Source organism: Cervus canadensis, chromosome 5 (genome assembly GCF_019320065.1).
Source record: "Cervus canadensis isolate Bull #8, Minnesota chromosome 5, ASM1932006v1, whole genome shotgun sequence".
NCBI classification, from domain to species: domain Eukaryota; kingdom Metazoa; phylum Chordata; class Mammalia; order Artiodactyla; family Cervidae; genus Cervus; species Cervus canadensis.
In genome coordinates, this window is record NC_057390.1 from 897,565 (window position 1) to 923,379 (window position 25,815).

The 25,815-nt window shown below is 44.7% G+C and overlaps 1 protein-coding gene across 1 annotated transcript; it reads right to left on the reverse strand.

Moving 5' to 3' along the window:
• Nucleotides 1-8,700: 8,700 nt before the first annotated feature.
• Nucleotides 8,701-9,915, reverse strand: LOC122441331 (eukaryotic translation initiation factor 3 subunit H-like). Its single transcript, XM_043467720.1, is given in 2 exon segments — nucleotides 8,701-9,639; nucleotides 9,641-9,915. Coding segments are annotated over 2 exon segments (1,065 nt in total). The 5' UTR covers nucleotides 9,908-9,915; the 3' UTR covers nucleotides 8,701-8,841.
• Between the last annotated feature and the right edge of the window lie 15,900 nt (nucleotides 9,916-25,815).

Here is a 25,815-nt window from a genome sequence, read left to right on the forward strand (position 1 = left end):
CTCTGACAGTGTTGGAGGCCAGGCACCCCAAATCCATCTCACTGGGCTCCAGACAAACCCTCATTCTCTTTTGGAGACTCTAGAGATACAGGGCTTCCCAGATGGCTCAGTTGGTAAAGAACCTGCCTGTCAATGCAGGAGATGCAAGAGACACAAGTTCAATCTCTGGGTCAGGAAGATCCCCTGGAGAAAGAAATGGCAACTTGCTCCAGTATTCATGCCTGGAAAATCCCATGGACAGAGGAGCCTGGAGGGCTACAGTCCATAGGGTCACAAAGAGGCAGACATGACTGAGTGCGCGCACACACAGAGAAGAGATTCAGCTTCCTTGACTGTTGTAGCCTCTAGAGGCTGCCCGTACCCCTGAGCAGTTCTTGGAGAAGCCTGGTTACAAAGAGGCAACGAAGCCTTGTCAAGAAAGCTGCAGTGTATCAGGGCTACCCGTGCCTGCTGCACCCAGTCCCCTCTGGGGCCGTGCCCCTCCCTTCCATTGTGTGGTATCTTGGGGAGCGGGTGACTCTGAATGCCACACCAGAGTGAGAGGCTGGTTCTTCCTGTCCTCTCTCTGCATAGCCTGGGGGTTTGCTGGGGGGTGGGGGTGGGAGATATGCCACCAAGCTCTGTCGTTGGGATGCTGTTGTCTGAGACTTTGGGGCTTACCTTATTCAACTCAGCAGTGCCCTCCTGGACCACATTACTCCTGCCTCATGCCTATTTTTGCCACTCCTGTTCTCTCCCCTGCCCATTCCCAAACCTAGCGACTCAGGTTTCCGCATGATTCACGGAACCTGCAGCCTCTTAGCACACAGGCCCTTTGTGATGGAGCTCACAGAGGCAGATTCTGTGACTGGTACCCAAAACCTGTGAGACAAGGATTGTCTTTGTTGTTTAGTCGCTCAGTCGTGTCTGACTCTTTGCCACCCCATGAACTGCAGCCCACCAGGCTCCTCTGTCCATGGGATTTCCCAGGCAAGAATACTGGAGTGGGTTGCCATTCCCTTCTCCAGGGAATCTTCCTGATTCAGGGATCAAACCCATGTCTCCTGCATTGGCAGGTGGATTCTTTACCACTGAGCCAGCAGGGAGGCCCACAAGGATTGTCTACTGTGTTGAATAAATGGAGGACTTGAGGATTCATTTTAGTGCCATCTGACAGATGTCTTGATGTATCTGGGAAACCTAGTCCTGGCATCAAGGCTCTGGCTGCTGGTCAGCGAGGGGCGTGCTGGGAGTGCATTGGGGGAGGGGTGGTGATGAGGGATGGCATGGGTTTGACTCATTTTTGCCCCTAGTTCCCTGTTGCCCAACAATAGGCTCTTTGATTATCTAGGATGACATCATTATTGCCAGAGCCATGATGAGGTTCAGAATATACTACCCAAAAATATATGGTACCTGGGCGTATCGAGTATTTTAAACTGAAGGGACTTGGGAAAATCGCAGCTGCCGTTTTCTACCTCCACTTGTACTCCTTCCCTGAGACAGATGGTAAAATCCTCCTGTGAGAGGCACCCTCCCTTTACCTGGGAGATCATCCTCATCTCAGAAGATAAAGGGAGGAGTCCTAACAAACAGGGCTTGCTCACTCTCCCCCAGTTGACTACACTCACCTCTGTTCCTTCACCTGTCATATGCTCCACACCTGGGCACTCCTCATCAAACCCAGCACAAAATACTCAGGTCTAATTTTTGCTTTGGGTCTTCATTTCCTTAGGAGGGCTTCCAGATCATGTAAAATGTGCATACTAAATAAATGTGTATGCTTTTCTCCTGTTAAATCTTTGTCAGTTTAATTTTCAGACCCAGGCAGGGTCCCCCGTGATGGTCAGAAAGACTTCTGCTTCTCCTTCAGCCTTGAATTTGCTCACTGGACTCCCACTTACCCTGCTGTGTGAAAGACACAGAAGATACAGAAGTGGGCACGAGTGTTAGTAACAACAGGCCAGGACCTTAATGAACGCTGGCAGGGATTTTGTTTAGTTTCATCTCCAAAGCACCTTGACACACAATGCGTATTTGCTGAATGAATGAGTAAATGAAGGTTGCAGTCCAAACCAGCCTTCCTGCCAGTGGACGGACGTGTCCACTTAGAGCTACAGGTACAGCTTCAGCAGTGAGCCCACAGACTCAGCTGGAGAGCAGCGAACATTGCTCATGGCCTTTTGGTTTTGTCTTTCTGTTTCATTGCTTTAGGACTCCTCTGGACCAGAAATAAAGCAGAGACGCGAATCCCTGGCTCGGGCCTTTACTCACAGGTAAGAGGGCTCAGAAGCGGGCAGTGGATGCCAGTGCTGTACAGCTTTAAAGCATTTTGAATGACATAGATCTAAAGACAACAAGAGCAAGTAAATGTTCTTTGTCATCAGACTGGTTAGCTGTGAAATTTACACATAACTTAGTTTTTTCAGTTCAGTTCAGTTCAGTCGCTCAGTCCTTGCGACCCCATGAATCGCAGCATGCCAGGCCTCCCTGTCCATCACCAACTCCCGGAGTTTACTCAAACTCATGCCCATCGAGTCGGTGATGCCATCCAGCCATCTCATCCTCTGTTGTCCCCTTCTCCTCCTGCCCCCAATCCCTCCCAGCATTAGGATCTTTTCCAATGAGTCAACTCTTCACATGATGGTTGCCAAAGTACTGGAGTTTCAGCTTCAGCATCAGTCCTTCCAATGAACACCCGGGACTGATCTCCTTTAGGATGGACTGGTTGGATCTCCTTGCAGTCCAAGGGACTCTCAAGAGTCTTCTCCAACACCACAGTTCAAAAGCATCAATTTTTTGGTGCTCAGCTTTCCTCACAGTCCAACTCTCACATCCATACATGTCCACTGGAAAAACCATAGCCTTGACCAGACAGATCTTTGTTGGCAAGGTAATGTCTCTGCTTTTTAATATGTTCTCTAGGTTGGTCATAACTTTCCTTCCAAGGAATAAGCATCTTTTAATTTCATGGCTGCAATCACCACCTGAAGTGATTTTGGAGCCCCAAAAAATAAAGTCTGACACTGCTTCCACTGTCTCCCCATCTATTTCCCATGAAGTGATGGGACCAGATGCCATGATCTTAGTTTTCTGAATGTTAAGCTTTAAGCCAACTTTTTCACTCTCCTCTTTCACTTTCATCAAGAGGCTTTCATCAAGAGGTTCCTCTTCACTTTCTGCCATAAGGGTGGTGTCATCTGCGTATCTGAGGTTATTGATATTTCTCCCGGCAATCTTGATTCCAGCTTGTGCTTCATCCAGCCTGGCATTTCTCATGATGCACTCTGTATATAAGTTAAATAAGCAGTGTGACAATATACAGCCTTGACGTACTCCTTTTCCTATTGGGAACCAGTCTGTTGTTCCATGTCCAATTCTAACTGTTGCTTCCTGACCTGCATACAGGTTTCTCAAGAGGTGGGTCAGGTGGTCTGGTATTCCCATCTCTTTCAGAATTTTCCACAGTTTATTGTGATCCACACAGTCAAAGGCTTTGGCGTAGTCAATAAAGCAGAAATAGATGTTTTTCTGGAACTCTCTTGCTTTTTTGATGATCCAGCAGATATTGGCAATTTGATCTCTGGTTCCTCTGCCTTTTCTAAAACCAGCTTGAACATCTGGAAGTTCTCGGTTCACGTATTGCTGAAGCCTGGCTTGGAGAATTTTGAGCATTACTTTACTAGCATGTGAGATGAGTGCAATTGTGCGGTAGTTTGAGCATTCTTTGACATTGCCTTTCTTAGGGATTGGAATGAAAACTAACCTTTTCCAGCCCTGTGGCCACTGCTGAGTTTTCCAAATTTGCTGGCATATTGAGTGCAGCACTTTCACAGCATCATCTTTCAGGATTTGAAATAGCTCAACTGGAATTCCATCACCTCCACTAGCTTTGTTCGTAGTGATGCGTTCTAAGGCCCACCTGACTTCACATTCCAGGATGTCTGGCTCTAGGTGAGTGATCACACCATTGTGATTATCTGGGTTAGTAACTCTTAAATTCTGGGTCTTCTGGGAAACTAGCCTGGTGTCCTCAGGCTGGAGATACCCAGAAGGGCCCAGACAGAGTGATTGTAGCTGAGATCCAAGGAGGCATGGGATGGGATGGATGACATTGAACAGAACTCAAAGCCAGGAGAAAAGGCCGAAGCAGGCGGGGGCGGGGGCATTCATACCTAGAAGCCTTTTGAACAGAGGCTCTAGGACAGGAAGCTGCTGCCCTGGGGAGAGGGGACAGCCTCCGACTGACAGTTCTTGACCTGCTGGCAGGGTGACTGAGAAACCTCCTGAGATATGGGCTCTGAAAGCTGGAGCAGGGACAGTCGCAAGGCAGCCAGGACGGCTGGTCAAGCAAGTTCCAGCCTGTCTCTAGAATTCTGTAGTGATGAAAGAGCCTCGGTCCCCTGGGGCCACTGGGATGTGTCTGTCGCCCACTGGTTATGCTCAGGATGGGTGGTGAGAACAGGGACAAGGACGACCCTATCATCCCCTCCTGAAGCAGAAGTCAGAGCTTTTCCAGGGTTTTGCACTCTGTGGAAGGTGAATGCTTCAAAACCTTTAGGGTCCCACGGGACTGATAAGCATTTCATTTATTAATGACAATAAATTTTAGTATTTGAAAAAAATGCAGACAAGTTTCTCAGAGTTGGTACTGAGTCAGTGTAGAAAATATCCTTTCTCGGGGAAGGACTGGGAACATGGGGTTAGCAGATATAAACTGTTACACATAGGATGGATAAACAACAATGCCCTACAGTATATTCAACAGCCTGTGATAAACCATAATGGAAAAGAATATGAAAAAGTATCTATATGTGTTTAGCTGTATCACTTGACTGTACAGTAGAGATTGATATACATTGTAAATGGACTACACTTCAATTAAATATATATAATTTATATATTAAATCTGCATTTATAAATAAGTATATTGAATTAAATATACATTTATAAATAATGTAGAATTTACATATTAAAATATATTTATATAACAAATAAAATTATACATTAAATATATATAATACATATAATTTATTGTATAAAATTTATATTATATACATTTTATATATTATTTATGCGTAATGACAATGACATTGACAGTGAAGCAACTTAGCATGGACACACATAAATTTATATATTAAATATATATAAACTTAAATATGAGGTGTCCCTGATAGCTCAATTGGTAAAGAATCTGCCTGCAATGCAGGAGACCCCGATTCAATTACTGGGTTGGGAAGATCCTCTGGAGAAGGGAAAGGCTACCCACTTCAATATTCTGGCCTGGAGAATTCCAGGGACTGTATAGTCCATGGGGTCACAAAGAGTCAAACACGGCTAAGCGACTTTCACTTTCAAACTTAAATATAAAATTTATATATATTTAAACATATATATATATATAAATATACATATGCACACACGTGTGTGTGTGTGCTATGCTTAGTCGCTCAGTTGTGTCCGACTCTCTATGACCCCGTGGACTGTGGCCCCCCAGGCTCCTCTGTCCATGGGGATTCTCCAGGCAAGAACACTGGAGTGGGTTGGCCTTACCTTCCTCCAGGGGATCTTCCCAACCCAGGGATCGAACCCAAGTCTCCCGCATTGCAGGCATATTCTTTACTGCCTGAGACAGTAGGGAAGCCATATGTATAAGAAAATGTCCTTTCTCTAGAGGTAAAACTGCACAGGGGTTCTATGTGAATTTCAAAGGGAGAGCAGCTTGCTTTGAGCCAGCACAGCTCACTGAAGCTTAGTGTGGCGCATCTCATTACCAGGACTCACCGTAGTGTAAAGGGACCCTGGAATCTAGATTGGGAGTCCTTGAGGTCTCCGGCCACTGTTTCCTCTTCTTTCTTCCCTAAGGCTGCTTCTCCATGGGCTACTCCTCACATTTTAATCTTCTAGAACTGCACAGATAACTCAATTGCATGTCAGAAGGGCAAAAAAAAAAAAAAAAATTAACTTTCATTTTTTTAAATATCTAAGTTCATCTTGAACTCCAAGCCCTTTTCATACGGGTAGAAACCAAATATTTCATTTTACTACCTGAAGAGTCCTCAGTTAGTAAAAACTAACTGTAAAACTTAAGACAGTGAGCTCTAAGGTTTTGACATTGCCCAAGGTTTCTTTTCCAAGACACACTCCAGGTGCCAGAGTGGACCTGTGTGCCCTATCACATTCAGAAATCTTTGTCTTCCCCAAGACTGCAAAGATCTTCCATGGGTTTCACAGCTTCAGAATTTTACTTTTAAGTTATAAATGGTAAGCCTAAATATGTGTTGCTTAATTTTCATTTGAAGATTTTCTAGACTTGTTGATAAGGCCTAATTCCAATTGGTCAGAGATTCATGCTGTATGATATCATGGCAAAAACAGTTACTGGCTGTCTCTAAAATAAACTGCAGAAGGACAAAAAGGTAGTCTTTTATTTTGCTCACAGATTTACCATTTTTGGTATCTTTTCCCCGTGTTGAAGACCCAAGTTTCCTCCTGATGAGTGTCATTTCTCATCAATCTGAATAACTTCCTTTCACATTTCCTGATGAAGAAGTCGCTCAGCTTCAGCTAACTAAAAATGTCTGTTTCCTGAATTTTTTGAAGAACGTATCTTACTGGATGTGGAACTTTAGCGCTAGTCATTTCATTATCTTATCATCTCATGATCTCTTGCTTCATTGCTTCTGATAAAAACTCAGATGTGATTCATGTCATTGGTCCTTGTATATGTGTCATTTTCTTCTCTGGCTGGTTAAGACTTTTTATTTTTCAGCAGTTTAACTATGACATACCTTTCTGTGGTGAGTGTATATATTTATCTTCTCTGGAGTTTATTAAGATTCTTGAGTTTAGAAGTTTTCCATCAGGTTTAGGACATTTTCAGCCATATTTTTCAAATACTTTTCCTGCTCATTTTCCCTCTCTTCCTCTCTGAGATTCCAATTACACTTATATTAGAAAGCTTGATACTGTACCAAAAGTCACTGAAGCTCTTTCATTTTAAAAAATTTGTTTTGTATTGTGTTTTTAAGATTGACTTATTTGAGTAAAGATATCATCAATTAAACCATGAGAGAATGCTTTTTGACCACACACTTCTATTTCATAGCCACACCATGCAGCATGTGGGATCTTAGTTCCCCAACCAGGAATCGAATCCATGACCGCTATCTTAGGAGTTCAGTGTCTTAAACATGGGACTGCCAGGGAAGTTCTCAATTTCTTTCTAAAAGAGCTCTTTTTACTTTAGATTTATCATAGATCACATTGCTCGGTTCCTATGGCATAATCTTTTTGAAGGCAGCTTACAGGGCAATTAAAGCCCATCTACAAAAAAAAAAAAAAAAAGATTGGCTTATTTGTATTGGCCTGTCTTCTAGTTTACTTACCCATTTTTCTGTTAGGGGTATCCACTGAATTTTTCATTTCTGAGTCTTGTCAGTTCTGCAACTTCCATTTGGGTCTTTTTAAAGAATTGTTTCCATTGTTCTGCTGAGATTCTCTACCGCAGTGGTGGTGGTGTTTCGTCACTAAGTCATATCTGACCTTTGTGACCCCATGGACTGTGGCCTGCCAGGCTCCCCTAACTATGGGATTTCCCAGGAAGGAATACTGAAGTGGCTTGTCATTTCCTTCTTCAGGAAATCTTCCCAACCCAGGGATCAAACCCGAGTCTCCTGCATTGACAGATTTTTTTTTTTTTTAACCACTGAGCCACCTGGGAAGCCCATCATGGCACTGTTTTCCTTTAATTCCTCAAATATATTTAGAATAGCTACTGTAAATTTCTTATCTGCTGATTCCAACATCTAGGTTACCTTAGAGTTCTGTTTCTGATTTTTTTTCTTGAGTGTGTGTCACATTTTTCTGTATCTTTGCATATCTAGAAATTTTTTATTGTATTTTTTTGTGAACAGTGGGTTTAGAGATTCTGTATCTTTTGTCTGTCTTTGACGATAGCAGGCAGGTAATTATGGCTATCAACTTGAAGTTGTGGAAACTTGATTTTGACTTTTTTTTTTAATTGAAGGATAATTGCTTTACAGTATTGTGTTGGTTGATTTTTAATCTTTAAAACGGGTCTGTTTTTGATAGTTTGCTTAATCTGAGGGAAATATCTTCGGTCTTGGGACATAATCTTTGATCGTCTCCCCTCCTTCTTCTCTGGATATCAATAAAATATTCAAGGTGTTTATGAAATCTCTCCTGGAAAAGTTGGCAAGATTCAAACTCCACATTCTGTCTCTCTCAGCTTTTGAAATCTCTAATTCAGTTTTTAAAATTTTTATCTTCTTTCCGGATTTAACTCATCGATTTTCGGCCACTCTGACAGCCCTGAATGAACTCTGTCCTCTGACACTTCAAACAGTTAAGATTGCAGCTTTCTGTCTGGCAGGCTGAGGAGTGCCCTCATCCGAAAACTGTCTAAACATAGGTCTCATCCTGTGTGGTTCCTTTTTTCAAAGGTTAAAGTCCGCTTCGGTTTCTGCCTGCTTCTGGTTGCTCTCCAATGCTTTCACATCGTTCCTCTCTAAAATATTTTGTTTCGAGTTTTTACTTGTTATCTTCAGGAGGTTTGGTCTAGTAGGAAGGAGCTACTCCATCCACCGTTGTCAGAACTAGAACTTCTTCACCCATTTAAGGATTTTAAAATGTATTGCAAAATTGGTCTTCACAAATATTGTACCAAATTATATTCTCACTGGTAGTAGATGAGAGTTCTTTTTTTTTTTTTTTTGGTTTATTTTTATTTTATTAATTGCTAGAAAGACTTTCCAATATTCAAATGTGCTTCTTCTGAGAGTTGCCCCAGTGTGATCTCAAGAGTCTATGTTAACATCCTTTTCTGGAAACGTCTTCTTCTTAGTTGTTGTATTCTTGAAGAGCCTGGGCCATAAAGAGTTTGCCTAAGTTCTGGGCAGTGAACTCCTTGATGTTCTGGCAGTAAGTGTTAATCTGGCTTGCAATGAGCAGAGAATCCATCCTGGCAGGGGGCTGGTGTGGTTTGAAGAGTTTGGACAGATCCTCCTCAGGGAGTGGGGGTTCTCCTCGGCTCTGGCGCTGCATGTTCTGCTGCTGGCGACGCTGCTGGTACTGATGTTTCTGCTGCTGCTGTTTACTTGTGTTCCTCATGTGTGTGTTATATTTAACTATATCTTGGCTCATCTCATCCACTCTGTCCATCAGCAACTGGAGTGTCTTCCCCAAGTGATTGCTGCTAGCAAGACTGAGCAATTCATGTTTGTCTGCTACAGCTGACTTCTTCTCTAGCTCCCACATTAGAACGTTGATCAGATGTGAATTTTTAATTACAATCGGCACTTCTTCAAACATGTGCTCAAAGGTGATATTTCCCTTTTTCAATGTTTCAGGAGAAAAATCCTTTTCTTTACAAACTTCCATCAATTTAGGAGTCAGTCTGTATGCCTTTAGTGAGAGAGACCCTTGGGCAGTTTTTATGGGCTCGTAAATGAGAACGACAGACTCTTCAATGGCATGCTGGTAACTGAACTGAGAATCCAGAAGGGCCCAGGTGACGAATGAGCCGTAGTACGTGGACTGGTACCAGCCCACGTGGAGGTGGTCGATGTTCACATGGCAAAGGCTCCGCATCATCTCCATCTGATACTGGACTTCATCAAAGTCAGCATCATCTTCAGTTGTGCTGAGGGAAAGGAAAGCAGTTGGTAATCTCAAGTTGATCTTCTACAACAAGGCCCAAAAGCACTCCTTGAACCACCTCAGTTCCTTGTCCTTCTTCCTGGTAATGTTTGATAATCTTTAATACCACCAAGCCATCTATCTGCACTTGCTTCACGGCTGAATCTCCAGATCCTCCTTTGCCTTTGCCTTTGCCTTTGCCTGCAGCGCCGGTGGTAGAGCTGGAAGAGGTGGCGGATGAGCCGGTGCCTTCTTTGCGGGACACCATCTTTCCAGCCGGACAGTAGATGAGAGTTCTTAATATATATCCTCCCCCTTGGCAGCCAGAATATGTGAAGCTAAATATCATGGAATGTTAGAATCTTAGAGACCACCAGATACAGTAATTCCAAGTTCAAGGTCCCCGGATTTCAAAAGGATTCCAGAAGGTAGTATATGGTTGAAGGACAATTTTTGTAAGTTATAAACGCTGTTTCCAAATATGAAATATATAGTTAACCCTTAACTAAACCTTTTAGTGACATTACTTTTGGTTAACTTTTCCCTGGTGGCTCAGACAGCGGAGTCTGCCTGCAGTGCAGGAGACCCAGGTTTGATTCCTGGGTGGGGAAGATCCCCTTGGAGAAGGGAATGGCTACCCAGTATTCTTGCCTGGGGAATCCCATGGACAGAGGAGCCTGGCGGGCTGCAGTCCATGGAATCTCAGAGTAGGACACAACTGAGCAAGTAACACTTTTGGTTAAAATGACATCCTATTTTTCATGGAAACATTGATTTCTTTTGATAACTTTCTGCAGAAGTAATCAACCAGGACTTCTGCTTACTAGTTTAGTTATGTTTTTGGCCAACCAAAGCAGGCAAAATGCATTATTACTGATAAGTGAAGTGTGGCTTTTATGAAATAGGAACCTTCAGAAGAAAGTGAATCAAAGGAATTGCTGGTGGCCCTGGACCCTTTGAGCAGTGATGGGCGTTACCTGCTGATGAATTTAGACTTCATCTTTGAGTGTCTCTTTATCTGGATAACTTTGTCGGCCATGGCTTAAGTATCTTTATTTACTTAGGCCCAAAGAGATCAAGGGCTTCCATGGTGGCTCAGCAGTAAAGAATCTGCTTGCAATGCAGGAAATGCAGGTTCGATCCTTGGGTCAGGAAAATCTTCTGGAGAAGGGAATGGCAACCCATTCCAGTATGCTTGCCTGGGAAATCCCATGGATGGAGGAGCCCGGTAGGCTGCATTTCATGGGGTCACAAAGAGTTGGACACGACTTAGGGACTAAACAGCAACAACACAGAGAGATCAAAGAACTTGCCTGGAGTTCCACAGAATTACTCCCACTGTGGGTGCAGAGATCAAAACCCACATCAGACTTCATTCTCATCACTGACATACATCTTAACTGTGAAGAAGTGATTGTCCTATCTGCCATGGTTCAGAAAGAAAAACAGTGAACTGGGAGAAGTGCTTGTCCTGGGAGCATTTTCATGGCAGGATGGGCCACCATGTTCTTTGCAGTGCCCATGATTCCCTTGTCACTAACTTTCAAAAAACGAGAAAATGCCTCTGGAGTCCAGATGAACAGATTTTCGCAGACCCATTGTATCTTACTAGGTTTTCTTTTCTTTTCTTTTCTTTTTGCTGCAATGTTCATTTCTTATATTTTGACACTGCATTTGGTTTTGTGTGTGTGGATTCACTTCAGTCCTGTTTCCTAGATTTCTAAAGGCAGACACTTCCCATCTTTTGTAATCGCCGGAAATGACTGGAGTCTTGTAAACACACAGCTTGTTTTTCCTTTTATCACTCCTCCAACATCCAGGCAACTGGTACATATTCCTTAGTATGTATTTTCTGTAGCTAAACTTAGGTCTATTTCAGCACTTTCTTTTTTCCAGGAAAATCAGTGTACCTATTGGAGGCAGCAATCATGAAGCCACAGAGACTTTGTCAAAGTCTTCTGGATTTAAAAGGATTTAGATCAACTTAAAAAAAAAAAGTTTCATTTGCTCTTTTTTTTTCTTTTTTCTTTTCATTTATTTTTATTAGTTGGAGGCTAATTACTTTACAATATTGTATCATTTGCTCTTTTTAAGATTTTTATTTATTTGTCTACCTTATCTTTGGCCATGCTGGGTGGGGCCTTTCTCCAGGAGCGAGGGCTGCTCTCTGGGGGCAGCGTGCTGGCCTCTCCTTGCGGTGGCTTCTCTAGCTGTGGAGCGCAGGTTCGAGGGCCTGCAGGCTTCAGTAGCTGTGGCCCCCAGGCTCTAAGCACAGGTTCAGTAGTTGTGGTGCATGTCCTCATTTGCTCTGTGGCATCTTCTGGACCAGAGATCAAAAAACCGGTGTCCCTTGCATTGCAAGGCGGATCTGTAACCACTGGACCACAGGGGAAGCTTGGAGTTCAGCCGTCTTTGATGAAAGGTCCAGGATGCCAGCAAAAGGAGGCCTGGGAGCCTGTCTCCTCTCCACCTTGAGTCTGGTGAACTCAGTCAAATCTTCCCTTTGCAGTCTGGAGCCTGGCTCATCCATCCAGAGAACTAGGCTGGAGGCAGACCAGGCTGGCAGGCCCTCCAGTTGTGGGATGCCAGGCCCGAGGGTGGGGCATCCACAGGTAAGATGGGAAAGGGGTCTGTTCCCCATCTAGGCCCTGCAGTCGTCTGAGCCAGGTAGGCGATTCCCGCTGGGGCTTCAGATCCGCTCGGACCGTCTCTTAAGGAATTATATGTGGGGTAAAAACAGGGCCAGGGGACCTCTTAGCCTTCAGGCCAGTCCATTTGGATCTGTGAATTGTGTGTTTCCCCACCCCCCACTTTCATCTGAGCTCTTCAAATAAAAGGATTTGAGAAGCTGAATGCTTTGGACTGTCGACAGAAATAATCGATGAACAATCTATAATCAGAATCAAAAAGAGTTTTATTTGACCCAAACTGAGGACTGTATAGCCCAGAAGACAACCTCTCAGAGGATCTGCTTGGAAGAAGCATGGTTTTCATCAGTTTAATATGTTGTCAGAACAAAGAACTTTAAACGAGTCATGGATACAGTCCTTCAAGGTTTAAAAAAAATAGATCAGCATGTATAAAGTGAGTCAATATGGCCTTGGCACCTAGGAGGAGAGTCATATCATCAAAGGAGGACCAGCATGGGCATCACAGGGAGAAGGATTTGATCTTTATTTTTAACATGCTTTACTTCTGGCCGATGAGCCTTTTTCTTTTATAATTAAAGTAGATATACAATGTATGTTTGATAGGCCCCAAACAGGCTATGACAGCATGAAATTCAGGTTAACTCATGTATAAGGCAGAAAGAGTTCCTCATACCTCAGTATGTGAACACTTATTTTATCAGGACACATGAAAAAATGTGTGGGCCCTGAAGCCAGAATACCTGGCTTAATCCCAGCTGCAATACATACTGGCTGTGTGATCTCAGGTAAGTTGCTTAACTTGTCTGGTCCTCAGTTTCCTCATCTGTGGAATATGGCAATAATAGTACCTATGTCATCATTATTAAGATTGCATTAGCTATTATGTATGAAAAATTCTCTGCCTCTCTGCCCCCTGGCATGCAGGATCTTAGTTCCCTGACCAGGGATCAAACCCATGCCCCCTGCAGTGGAAGTGCAAAGTCTTCACCACTGGACCATCAGGGGAGTGCCAGCTATTGTGTAAGAAATTCTTAAAGAGGACCTGCCATGCTGAAGGAAATAGCAACCCACTCCAGTATTCTTTCTGGGAAAATCCCACGGATAGAAGAATCTGGTGGGCTACAGCCTGTGGGGTCACAGAGTCAGACATGACTGAGCAACTGAGCACATACACACGTTTAAGTTCATATAGAAAGCACTACGTACATGTGAGCCGTCATCGTTTCTGCAACTATTGTTCTGCTTCCTTTCTCTGTGTTTATTATGCATTTCTAATTGCTAAACAGAGATCCCAATCTTCCATTTATTAAGACGAAAGGAAAGCCTAGCTAGCCCCTGCCCCCTTGGCCCTGGCCTGTGCATGCTGTCCATCCAGGCTTTTCTTGCTGGAGCCAAAGACACGCAATTCTTGTGCCCATGCCGAGGTAGGGGTGTTGAGACAGAGCAGATGTACCTCCTAGACTGTGATTTGGGTGCCTGTACTGTCTTTCAACTGCCTTTTCAACTCTGTAAATTTTTTGATCCTCATTTAACGAGGGTAGTCTTTTGTCATAATTATTTTTTGAACATTAATATATACACATTGTAAAAATAGTCAAGCACAAAAATCCCCTAACTCTTATCCAAAGGTTGATTTTCTTCTCCTGTTAGTTCCTGCATATGTTAGTTTCCTGAATATCCTTCCAGGCTGGTTCTAGGACAGCATTCATTTGTTATGTTTTCTCTGCTTACTGATCAACACCATTGGTGCAGGTGTGTAAATGCGTGTGGGTGTAGAGACTAGAGTGAGGTTGACCTCTGGGCTCACCTGCCCAGCTCCCCACAGCCAAGGCCATCTGTTTGCACCTGCAGGTCACCAAGGTCATAGACCTCAGGGCTGGGCCTATCTTAGTCCAGAGGAGTTCAAGAGCCAGTTTAGTAAGTTTAATGTCATCTAGGTCATTGGCTGATCTTGCAGCTAGGTTCTAAAACCCATCCTCTCCCTTTGGTCTGGTTCGTGAACCCCTCCAACCTCTTCCCTTGAGCCTGGCTCTTTGACCTGAGAGTTTGCTCAGGAGCTCACCCTGTCCTCTCCAGTCCTGCCCAGAAGCCCACACAAGAGACCAAGGCTGCCCATTGCAGCCGCAGCCCATTCCTCATGTCTGGTCCCCCTGGTCTGTCTGGGTCACTGGGCTTTCTCTGCCAGGACCCTTGCTGGAACCTACTGACACTGTCCCTGTCCTGCACTGCCTCTGATTCTGTGGTCTCCACACTCTATGGGAAGACTCCCTCTCCCTAGCTTATTCTAATCCCAAGCACCTTAGGATTCAAGACCTACCCATGGGACTGAGAGATTCACTTAACCTCTTATAAGCCTCAGTTTCTTTATTTGTAAAATGGGCCTGATAATACCTGCATAATCCACAGAGTTGGTTAAGAGCCTAGTATTAAGTCCTGCCCTGTAGATAGAAATCCCTTTGGCTTACTTCCGCCCACCTCAGTGGAGATATTGAATTTCCAGGTCCCATCAGCTTCCTCTCCAAAGCACCCTGGCTGCTCACCAAGCTCCAAGCTTCCACTTTAACTTAAGGCTTGAAACCAATGACTCTCAGCTGACTTAGATTTCATACCTCCCAGATAGGTCATCAGAACAATTCTAGGAGAAGATCATCTCTAAGGTTCTTGAAGGGTGGTTAGCAATGACATCATAATAAAAATGGTGGTCAGTATTCACTGAGCAGTAACTATATGCCAGGTATTCTGTCAGGAGCCGTATATGAGTTACCTCATGAATCCTTTGCAACCAGCTATGGAGACAGCCACTGCCATTGACTCATTACCAATATGCCCAGACAGAGGCTCAGAGACTGGGAGTGATCTGATAAGGCAGCACCACTAACAAGAGGGAAATGGACATTTAACCTGTGGGAAGACTCGAAGATCAACTAATTTATTCACAGCTAATTATTCAGAGCTAATTTATTCTCCCCTTGCTAGAGAGAGGGGGTCAGCCACCATCACTTGCATGTAGCAGAGACTCAAAGACAGGGGGATAGGAAAGCTTTATAGTGAGGGAGGGGTGAGAAGGGATCAGAGGCTGTTGGCGTAGTGGATCTGGAGGCTGTTGGCACAGTGGATCTGGGGGCTATTGGCACAGTGGATCTATCTGGAGGCTGTTGGCATACTGGATCTGGAGGCAGGCTACAGAGGACCGGACATCCTGTGTAATTGATTAGGGCTTTCTCGTGTTGGCCCTAAGTTGAATGTGGGGATAAAAATTAGAGAAGCTGTCAGTGATTCATCAAGTCCTGGTCATTTTGGCTGATGGTTACAGCAATGACTGTTTATCTTCCTGAATTGTCAAGCAAAACAGCAATCTAGGTTCCTGTAAGTCTGACTTAGAACACATTGGTTTCCTGGGCTGTTGGCTGTGGATAAAGGCTTGGTTTCCTGGGTAGGTTGCTGTAGGTTCTGGGGCAGAATTCTGCTTTTATTTAATTTAAAAAAAAAATTGGCTATGCCCACAGCATGCGGGATCTTAGTTCCCCAACCAGACATTGAACCTGTGCCCCCTGAAGTGGAATCTCAGAGTCCTAACCACTGGACCACCAGGGAAATCCCAGAGTTCTGTTTTTATATTTGGCCTGGTCATTGTCCGTTTGTGCATTCAATCTCTCAAACTTGAGGAAGTCTAACTCCATATTCTTGGAATCTGGAAAATTCTACAGGGCTAATTCAAGAGCATCTCAGAAGTCCTAGATTCTGAACCTACGAAGGTTTAATCTGCTTGGGGCTGCTGACCTCTGTGGCTCCGAGGTGGGTGTGTCTCTACTGTCTCAGAGGTCTAGCCCCAATGCCTCCTGACAGCAGCAGCTGCGGTGTTTCTTGGGGGTCCGAGCCCATCTCCAGCTAGAGGCCAGGCACACAGCCACACCCTGAGCAGACCCCAAGCTCCTGCCCCCACGATAGGGTCTGCAGAGATCAGCACTGCAGACTGGCCGGCTCAACTCCGCTAAGGCTGCCAAGACAAGTTTCTGCTGGGCACATTTTCTATGTGGTGTGTTTTTCTTTCTTTGGTAGCTCATAAAATTCCCCTGCCTGCCCTGGGCCTCTCAGTCTTTAATCTTCAACCTCTCCTGGAGCTGTCCCTATTTCTTTTTAATTGTGCCTCTTTTTTTTTTTTTTTTTCTAAATGGAAGTTTCCTATTGACTTTTTATGACAATACAGAGACGTGGATGGACTCCAACAAAAATGAAATCTTTATGGAATAGTCATCTGTCTCCTGGAGCCTCCTGACAAATGTTCCTCCCTGGATACCCAGACATCTGTACATATTGGTGGGGAGCAGGGGGTGGTGGGGAGTCGCTCTGGTCTTGGCTGAAGTATCATGACCGCAGAGGGAGAGGTGTGCAGCTCAGCTAGCGGGGGACGGGGGAGGGGCCATGAGGGTGACATGGGGCATGGAGCAGGAGAAATAAAGCTTTCCCAGGTACAATCCCCTTGCCTCAGTGTCAGCTGCATTGGCATTGCTCCCTAATCCCAAACAACCCGGCTACGTGACTGCACATGCACCACACGCCAGGGGGGGACATGCTCAGTGACCCCCTTATTCAGCATCTCTTGCCTTGGGCCCCCCAGCCTGGCCTGAAGAGTCTTTGTCTTTGGGCCCTAACACCAGACACGACTGTCTGGGGTCGTGGGCTGTTTCCCTTGGGCAAGCTTCCCAGAGTGTGGTCTGGGGATGGTTTGGGATCCACTGACGGTTCTCTAGGGATCAGGAGCCTATGCAGGCATGAGTTACTTGTGCCAGGAGGGGAGGAACAGTTCTCCACTTACAAATCAGTATTAGAAACCACCCACACCACATGCCTGGCCCAGATCTGGGCACTGGGGACTTCACGGTCACGGTCCCTTGTCCCACGGGGCTGATGTTCTTGAAGGAGGAAACAGGCAAAAATTAGAAGCCCCCCCAAAAAAATCAAGTAAATATGTAAATGATGTGACATTTTCAGATTGTGGGGAGTGCGTGGGACAAACAGAGAGGGGCGAGAAGGCTGCTGCAGGGGAGGGAGGGCATCTGCTCTAGACCACAGTCAGGGAAGCCTTCCTGCTGACACTGGGGACCAGCTCAGGTCAAGGACAGAGCAGTTCAAGCAGAGTCAGCAAGTGCAAAGGCCCTGAGGCAGTCGTGGGTTTGAAAGCCAGAGAGAGAGTGAGGGTGGCTGGAATGCTGTGAGCCCCCAGAGGAGCAGAGGAGGAGGGTCAGGTCTGGGGCTTTGTAAACAAGCCTTCCTGATGAAGAGCTCTTGTTTCAAGTACAGCATGAGCCACTGTGTGGATTTAGGGAGTGGAAGCCTGACACAACCTGACTTTCATTTTATTTATTAATTTTTTAAAATTGGAGTATAATTGCTTTCTTGGGCAAACTCTGGGAGATGGTGAGGTACAGGGAAGCCTGGCGTGCTGCAGTCCATGGGGTCATGAAGAGTCGGACACAACTTGGTGATTGAACAACAACATAATTACTTTATAATGTTGTGATAGTTTCTGCTGTACAATGAAGTGAATCCACTATAAATACACATATATCCTCTCCTTCTTGAGCCTGCCACCACACCCAACCCCCCATCCCCCTGTGTCATCACGGAGCCCCAAGCTGAACTCCTTGTGGTACATAGCAGCTTCCCACTAACTATCTATTTTACACACACAGTGTTAGTGAAGTCGCTCAGTCATAGCTGACTCTCTGCAACCCCACGGACTGTAGCCCACCAGGCTCCTCTGTCCTTGGAGTTCTCCAGGCAAGAATACTAGAGTGGGTTGCCATTTCCTTCTCCATTTTATACTTGGTCGTGTGTATATGTCAACATTGCTTTCCCAGTTCATCCCACCTTCCCCTTCTCTCTCTGTGTCCGCACGTCTCTTCTCTATGTCTGCGTCTGTATTCCTGCGCTGCAAGTAAGTTCATCAGTGACATTTTTCTAGCCATAAAAAGAAACAAAAGGGGGTCATTTGTAGAGAGGTGGGTCGGACATGACTTAGCGACAGAGCACGCATGGATGAACCTAGAGCCTGTCATAAAGAGTGAAGTCAGAAAGAGAAAAACAATATTGTATATTAACCCATATATACACGTGTATATGGAACCTAGAAAAATGATTTTCATTTTCAAGATGCTGTTTTGACTGCTGGGTCTCTAGAGAATGGACTGTAGAATTCTATTAAAACCAAGATGCCAAGTTTTTGGAGCTCTGAGAAGGCAGCATGAGTCTTCCACTCTCAAGGGGTTTGGGGAGGAGGGAGACGTCAGGGTGGCTGTTTCTTTAGGTGGTTTGGGTCTAGAACTGTTTCCTTAGACTTCAGGGCCTCCTCTGAAGCTTGTCCCCAGCCTGAGTTTTGAGGACGACTGAGAAGTGATAGTCATGTTTGCCTCCCCGCCAAGTACAGGCTTTCAGGAGAGGACAAAGCACTGCAGCCCCACCTGTGAATTTTGTCAAGGAATGGAGTCTCCTACATGAGTGCCTGGTGTCTACCCAGTAGGAGGAATGGTCATACACATCTTAATAAGAAAGGAACATGTTTTAGCACCTATGTGGCAGGCTGTATCCCGTGTGTTAAGTCTTATAACTGCCACCACTGCCCGGAAAAGCACTGTTAAATGTGAGATCTGGGCCTTCCTTGGTGGTAGAGTGGGTAGGAATCCACCTTCCAGGGCAGGTGACACGAGTTTGGTCCCTGGTCCGGGAAGACCCCACCTGCCACAGAGCGGCTAAGCTTGTATGCCGCAACTGCTGAGCCCACGCACCCTAGGGCGTGTGCCCTGCAATGAGAAGTCACCATAAGGAGAGGCCTGCGCACAACCCACAGAAAGCAGCCCTCCCTCATCGCAACTGGAGAAAGCCCCTGCAAAGCAGTGAAGACCCAGCACAACAACTACAAAAACCATGAAACCTGGAACCAGAGAGGGCAAGTAACTTGCCGAAGGTCACACAGCACTGAAAGGCAGAACTGACGCTGTGAGTGGCCTTGGAGAGCATCCACGTGCTGAGGGCTCAGTGGGCCCCCTCCCATAAATAGTCATGGTTCCTCAGGGAGAATGAGGATCATGCCTGGGAGAAGCTGGGGCACCCTTGGGAGACCCTTGTGTCTTCCACACAGAGTCTGCCTGAAGCCTGCAAGCTTTCAAGAAACATGCTTGACACTGGCCCAAAGAATCAGCTTCCCAGTTTAAGAAGAAAGCTGCAAAGCCACAGCTAGGAATTCAGACCAATAGAGAATAAGAAACGTGAAAGATGTTCTTTTAGCTCCGTTTCCTCCTTCTTCCACACTCATCTCTGCCTTTTGCTGCTCCACGTGTCTGACCTCCATCACTTTCCTTCTGCCTGAAAAACTCCTTTTAACATCCCTTGCGGGGTACATCTCCTGGCAATGAATGCCCTCTGGTTTTGTTTGTCTGAGAAAAATCTTTCTTTATCCTTCACTTTTTTTTCCAATTAAATTTTCATTGTGAGGTAATTGGAAATTCCCATGTGTTGTAGGAAACAAATCAGAGAAATCCTGTGTGCCCTTAATGCCGCTTCCCCAAAAGTAACATCTTACAGACCCATAGTAAGATATCACAACCAGAATACTGACATCGCTGCACTTTTGTGTATATTCATTGGTATGTGAGTGCACACACAGGTGCACATGCACGCAGTTAGTTCTGTTCAATTGTATCCCGTGAGTGCCTTTGCATATCCATCACCACAGTCAAGGTACGTTTCACCAGAAGGATCTCTCAGTCTGCCCTCTCCTGTTCCTCAACCCTGGCAACCAGTGGTCTGATCTCTTTTTATAATTTTACCATTCCAAGAATATTTTATAAATGGGGTCATGGTCCATATGTCTTCTCAGCGTAACTCTCTGGAAATACATCCATATTGTTGGGTGTATGGATACCCAACGTCCCTCTGGATTGCTGAGGGCTATTCCGTGATAGATGTACCTTGATTTGTAGTGTTCAACCACTCATCACCAAAGGACATCAAAGGCTCTTTCTCGTTTGTGGGCAGGGAGATCAGGGAGAAAATGGTCCAAGAGAGGATGGAGAAAGAGTCTCCACCAAACCAAACCAACTGACCAACCAAATGAGCTAGAGAGAGAATAAGCAAGCCCGTGCAGTGAGTGAGGTTGGGGGGTGGGGGTTGGGGGTGGTGGAAGTGGCTGCTCCAGGAGGGCCCGCCCGGGATGAAGAGAGAACTACAGAGAGTGGAAAGTTGTAAAATAAATTCTCATGCCCCTGCAGGTTCCTTATTTTCAGTAAAACCAGTATTCTCATATAAGAACTTGCATAGCAGACGTTCCTTCTCTTGGGAAGAGGCAGCCCAAGTCACTGCGGGTCACCTGCTGCACCCAGCCCTTCATGCGCACACTCCCTTGTTTGCTAACATGCACACGCTTTTGCACACATGCACACAAGTCCAAGGCCTTTCTGGACTTCCTGGTTGCTCAGCGGTAAAGAATCCACCTGCCAATGCAGGAGACACAGGAGACTCGGGTTCGATCCCTGGGTCAGGAAGATCCTCTGGAGGTGGAAATGGCAACCCACTCCAGTATTCTTGCCTGGGAAATCCCATGGACAGAGGAGCCTTGCAGGCTACAGTCCATGGAGTTGCAGAATCGGGACACAGCTGAGCAACTGAACAACAATGAGGCCAGCCTCAGTGCTGCCATGTTGTCAGGGGCTCTGCCTCCTCCTCTCTTAAGGCAGATGTTCTTGCAAACATCAGAGAATGATCTTTTCATATATTAATAGCTTCTGATCACCAGCCCCCTTGCCCACTGATGCCTCTTGGGGGTTGGGGGTGAGGAAGTAAGAGTCGTTTATTCTTGGCATCCTGATTAGAACTTGGAATTTAGTGCCTGCTAGAAACAATACATGGAGCATGGAGTTTTAGAATTATGTCTTTTGTGGAATGTCATAGGACTCTAGTCACCCCAAAACATTTTTTCTGTTGGAAAATATACCTTGAGTTCCATTTTGCCAATGAATTTTTATGGGTTTGAATGTTGTGTAAACTCTTCACATTATCCAGCAATATGTGTTTATTGTAAAAAAAAAAAAAATCATCAGGATAAAAAAGAAAGTAAATATAACCCATGGTTTTTTTATTGAATTTTTTTCTTACAAAAACATTATCATATCGCACATACTATATCACATCTGGCCTTAGTTGGTAACTGTATAATGCAGAATTGTAAAATTGGCCCCCCAAGATTCTATGCCTAAACCCCAGAACCTATGAATACCATGAGCTGCCATGCCCATGAAAAGATTACCTTACTTGGCACAAAAGAACTTGGTAGATTTAAGGTTATTAGTTCAGTTCAGTTCAGTCGCTCAATCGTGTCCGACTCTTTGTGACCCCATGAATTGCAGCACGCCAGGCCTCCCTGTCCATCACCAACTCCTGGAGTTTACTCAAACTCATGCCCATCGAGTCAGTGATGCCATCCAACCATCTCATCCTCTGTTGTCCCCTTCTCCTCCTGCCCCCAATCCATCCCAGCATCAGGGTCTTTTCCAATGAGTCAACTCTTCACATGAGGTGGCCAAAGTACTGGAGTTTCAGCTTCAGCATCAGTCCCTCCAATGAACACCTAGGACTGATCTCCTTTAGGATGGACTGGTGGGATCTCCTTACAGTCCAAGGGACTCTCAAGAGTCTTCTCCAACACCACAGTTCATAAGCATCAATTCTTCTGTGCTCAGCTTTCTTCACAGTCCAATTCTCATATCCATACATTACCACTGGAAAAACCATAGCCTTGACTAGACGGACCTTTGTTGGCAAGGTAATGTCTCTGCTTTCTAATATGCTATCTAGGTTGGTCATAACTTTCCTTCCAAGGAATAAGCATCTTTTAATTTCATGGCTGCAGTTACCATCTGCAGTGATTTTGGAGCCCCCAAAAATGAAGTCTGACACTGTTTCCACTGTCTCCCCATCTATTTCCCATGAGGTGATGGGACCAGATGCCATGATCTTAGTTTTCTGAATGTTAAGCTTTAAGCCAACTTTTTCACTCTCCTCTTTCACTTTCATCAAGAGGCTTTTTAGTTCCTCTTCACTCTCTGCCATAAGGGTGGTGTCATCTGCGTATCTGAGGTTATTGATATTTCGCCCGGCAATCTTGATTCCAGCTTGTGCTTCTTCCAGCCCAGCGTTTCTCATGATGTACTCTGCATATAAGTTAAATAAGTAGGGTGACAATATACAGCCTTGATGTACTCCTTTTCCTATTGGGAACCAGTCTGTTGTTCCATGTCCAGTTCTAACTGTTGCTTCCTGACCTGCATACAGGTTTCTCAAGAGGCAGGTCAGGTGGTCTGGTATTCCCATCTCTTTCAGAATTTTCCACAGTTTATTGTGATCCACACAGTCGAAGGCTTTGGCATAGTCAATAAAGCAGAAATAGATGTTTTGTCTGGAACTCTCTTGCTTTTTCGATGATCCAGAGGATATTGGCAATTTGATCTCTGGTTCCTCTGCCTTTTCTAAAACCAGCTTGAACATCTGGAAGTCCTCGGTTCAGGTATTGCTAAAGCCTGGCTTGGAGAATTTTGAGTGTTACTTTATTAGGGTGTGAGATGAGTGCAATTGTGCGGTAGTTTGAGCATTCTTTGACATTGCCTTTCTTAGGGATTGGAATGAAAACTGACCTTTTCCAGTCCTGTGGCCACTGCTGAGTTTTCCAAATTTGCTGGCATATTGGGTGCAGCACTTTAACAGCATCACCTTTCAGGATTTGAAATAGCTCAACTGGAATTCCATCACATCTACTAGCTTTGTTCATAGTGATGCTTTCTAAGGCCCACTTGACTTCACCTTCCAAGATGTCTGGGTCTAGGTCAGTGATCACACCATTGTGATTATCTGGGTCATGAAGATCTTTTTTTTACAGTTCTTCTGTGTATTCTTGCCACCTCTTCTTAATATCTTCTGCTTCTGTTAGGTCCATACCATTTCTGTCCTTTATTGAGCCCATCTTTGCCTGAAATTTTCCCTTGATATCTCTAATTTTCTTGAAGAGATCTCTAGTCTTTCCCATTCTGTTGTTTTCCTCTATTTCTTTGCATTGATCGCTGAGGAAGGCTTTCTTATCTCTCCTTGCTATTCTTTGGAACTCTGCATTCAAATGAGAATATCTTTCCTTTTCTCCTTTGCTTTTCACTTCTCTTCTTTTCACAGCTATTTGTAAGGCCTCCTCAGACAACCATTTTGCCTTTTTGCATTTCTTTTCCTTGGAGATGGTCTTGATCCCTGTCTCTTGTACAGTGTCATGAACCTCAGTCCATAGTTCATCGAGCTCTCTATCAGATCTAGTCCCTTAAATCTATTTCTCATTTCCACTGTGTAGTTATAAGGGATTTGATTTAGGTCATACCTGAATGGTCTAGTGGTTTTCCCTACTTTCTTCAGTTTAAGTCTGAATTTGGCAGTAAGGAGTTCATGATCTGAGCCATAGTCAGCTCCTGGTCTTGTTTTTGCTGACTGTATAGAGCTTCTCCATCTTTGGTTCCAAAGAATATAATCAATCTGATTTCGGTGTTGACCACCTGGTGATGTCCATGTGTAGAGCCTTCTCTTATGTTGTTGGAAGAGGGTGTTTGCTATGACCAGTACGTTCTCTTGGCAAAACTCTATTAGCCTTTGCCATTCCGTGTGGGGTCACCCAAGACGGTAGGGTCATGGTGGAGAGGTCTGACAGAATGTGGTCCACTGGAGAAGGGAATGGCAAACCACTTCAGTATTCTTGCCTTGAGAACCCCATGAACAGTATGAGAAGGTTATTAGTTAGTTGAGTTTAATATAAGCAGTTGATCCTGGATTGTCTAGAAGATTCCAGGGGGACTCCCATGTGCCCTTAAAGGCAGAAGGAGAAGTCAGAGAGACTCAAAGCATAGGAGGGATTTGATGTCCATTGGTGTCTTTGAAGATGGGGCCACAAGCCAAAGAAACAGGGGAGGCATTTGGTTGCTGAGAAAGACCCTAGCTGGCAGCCAGCAGGGAGATGGAAATCTCAGCTCCAGAGTCACAGAAAACCGAATTCTGCCAACTTTAAGGCATCTGTAAGCAGATCTTTCCCTTGAACCTCAAGATAAGAGCATAAGCTAGCTGACACCCTGATTTCAGCTTGTGAGACCCCAGACACCCCAGACACCCCAGTGAGCCTACCCAGACTCCACACCTACAGAACTGTGAGATAATAAATGGGTGTTGCTTTACACTGCCCAGGTTTGTGGTAAATGGTTATGCAGCATTAAAAACCAATCCTGTCATAGACCACAAGTATTTTCCATGCCAGTGAGCTTATTTGACATGTATTGGTGGCTACAGAGTATTCTATTACATGGATGCCCCATACTTTGGTGAGTGTCCTTTAATGATGGACACTAAATCATCTTTGAGTTTAACACATTCATTTGCAGAGACTCCCAAACCAAGACCTCACATATCTTACTCTTACTCACCGGGGCAGAAGGTTCTGAGAAATACCCTCCGCATCCGTGGGCCTCAGCCAGAGCAGACTAAACTCATGATTTCTGATGTGTGCTGGGTCTCGCTGACACTGTGCCCTGACTTCAAACAACCTCTCTCCCCATGCCCTGCCACATGTTAGTAGACACACTTTTCAGAAAGCAGAGTCTCCAAACCTCCAAACCAGTCAAATGGAGTAACACGGACCAGATTTATCCTCTTGCATGAAACAAACAAAAATGGCAAAACTATATGAATCTACAAAAACTTACTAGAATTGAGTTCAAAAAAGGGCAGGATCTATGATCTGTATAAGAAAATCGCTTGCATTTTTATGTACTAGGAATGGACAATCAGAAATTGAAATTAAAAATACCACTGATAGTAATCTAAAAAATAGGAAATATTTAGAAATAAATCTGACAATAGATTTGAAAATATGCTGAAAACTGGGTTTCCCTGGTAGCTCAGCTGGTAAAGAATCTGCCTGCAATGCAGGAGACCCCAGTTTGATTCCTTGTTCGGGAAGTTCTCCTGGAGAAGGGATAGGCTACCCACTCCAGTATTCTTGGCTTCCCTGGTGGCTCAGACGATAAAGAATCTGCCTGCAATGCAGGAGACCTGGGTTCAATCCCTGGATTGGGACGATCCCCTGGAGAAAAGAATGGCAACACGCGCCAGTAATCTTGCCTAGACAATTCCCATGGACAGAGGAGCCTGGTGGGCTACAGTAATTGGTTGCAAAGAGTTGGACACGACTGAGCGTGTTTTCAGCACGTGCTGAAAACTACAAAATATTGCTGAGAAGAATGAAATAAAACCCAAGTAAATAGAAAGATATACATGATCTGGGTCAGAACACTCAATATTTTTAAGATGGTGATTTTTCTCTAAGTTGATATATCAATTCAATGCAATCCTGGTCAAAAATCCTCAAAGACTTTTTTTTGTTTTTTTGTTTGTTTGTTTGTTTGTTTTTTTAGAAATTGATAAACTGATCCTAAAATTTAAAAGAAAACAT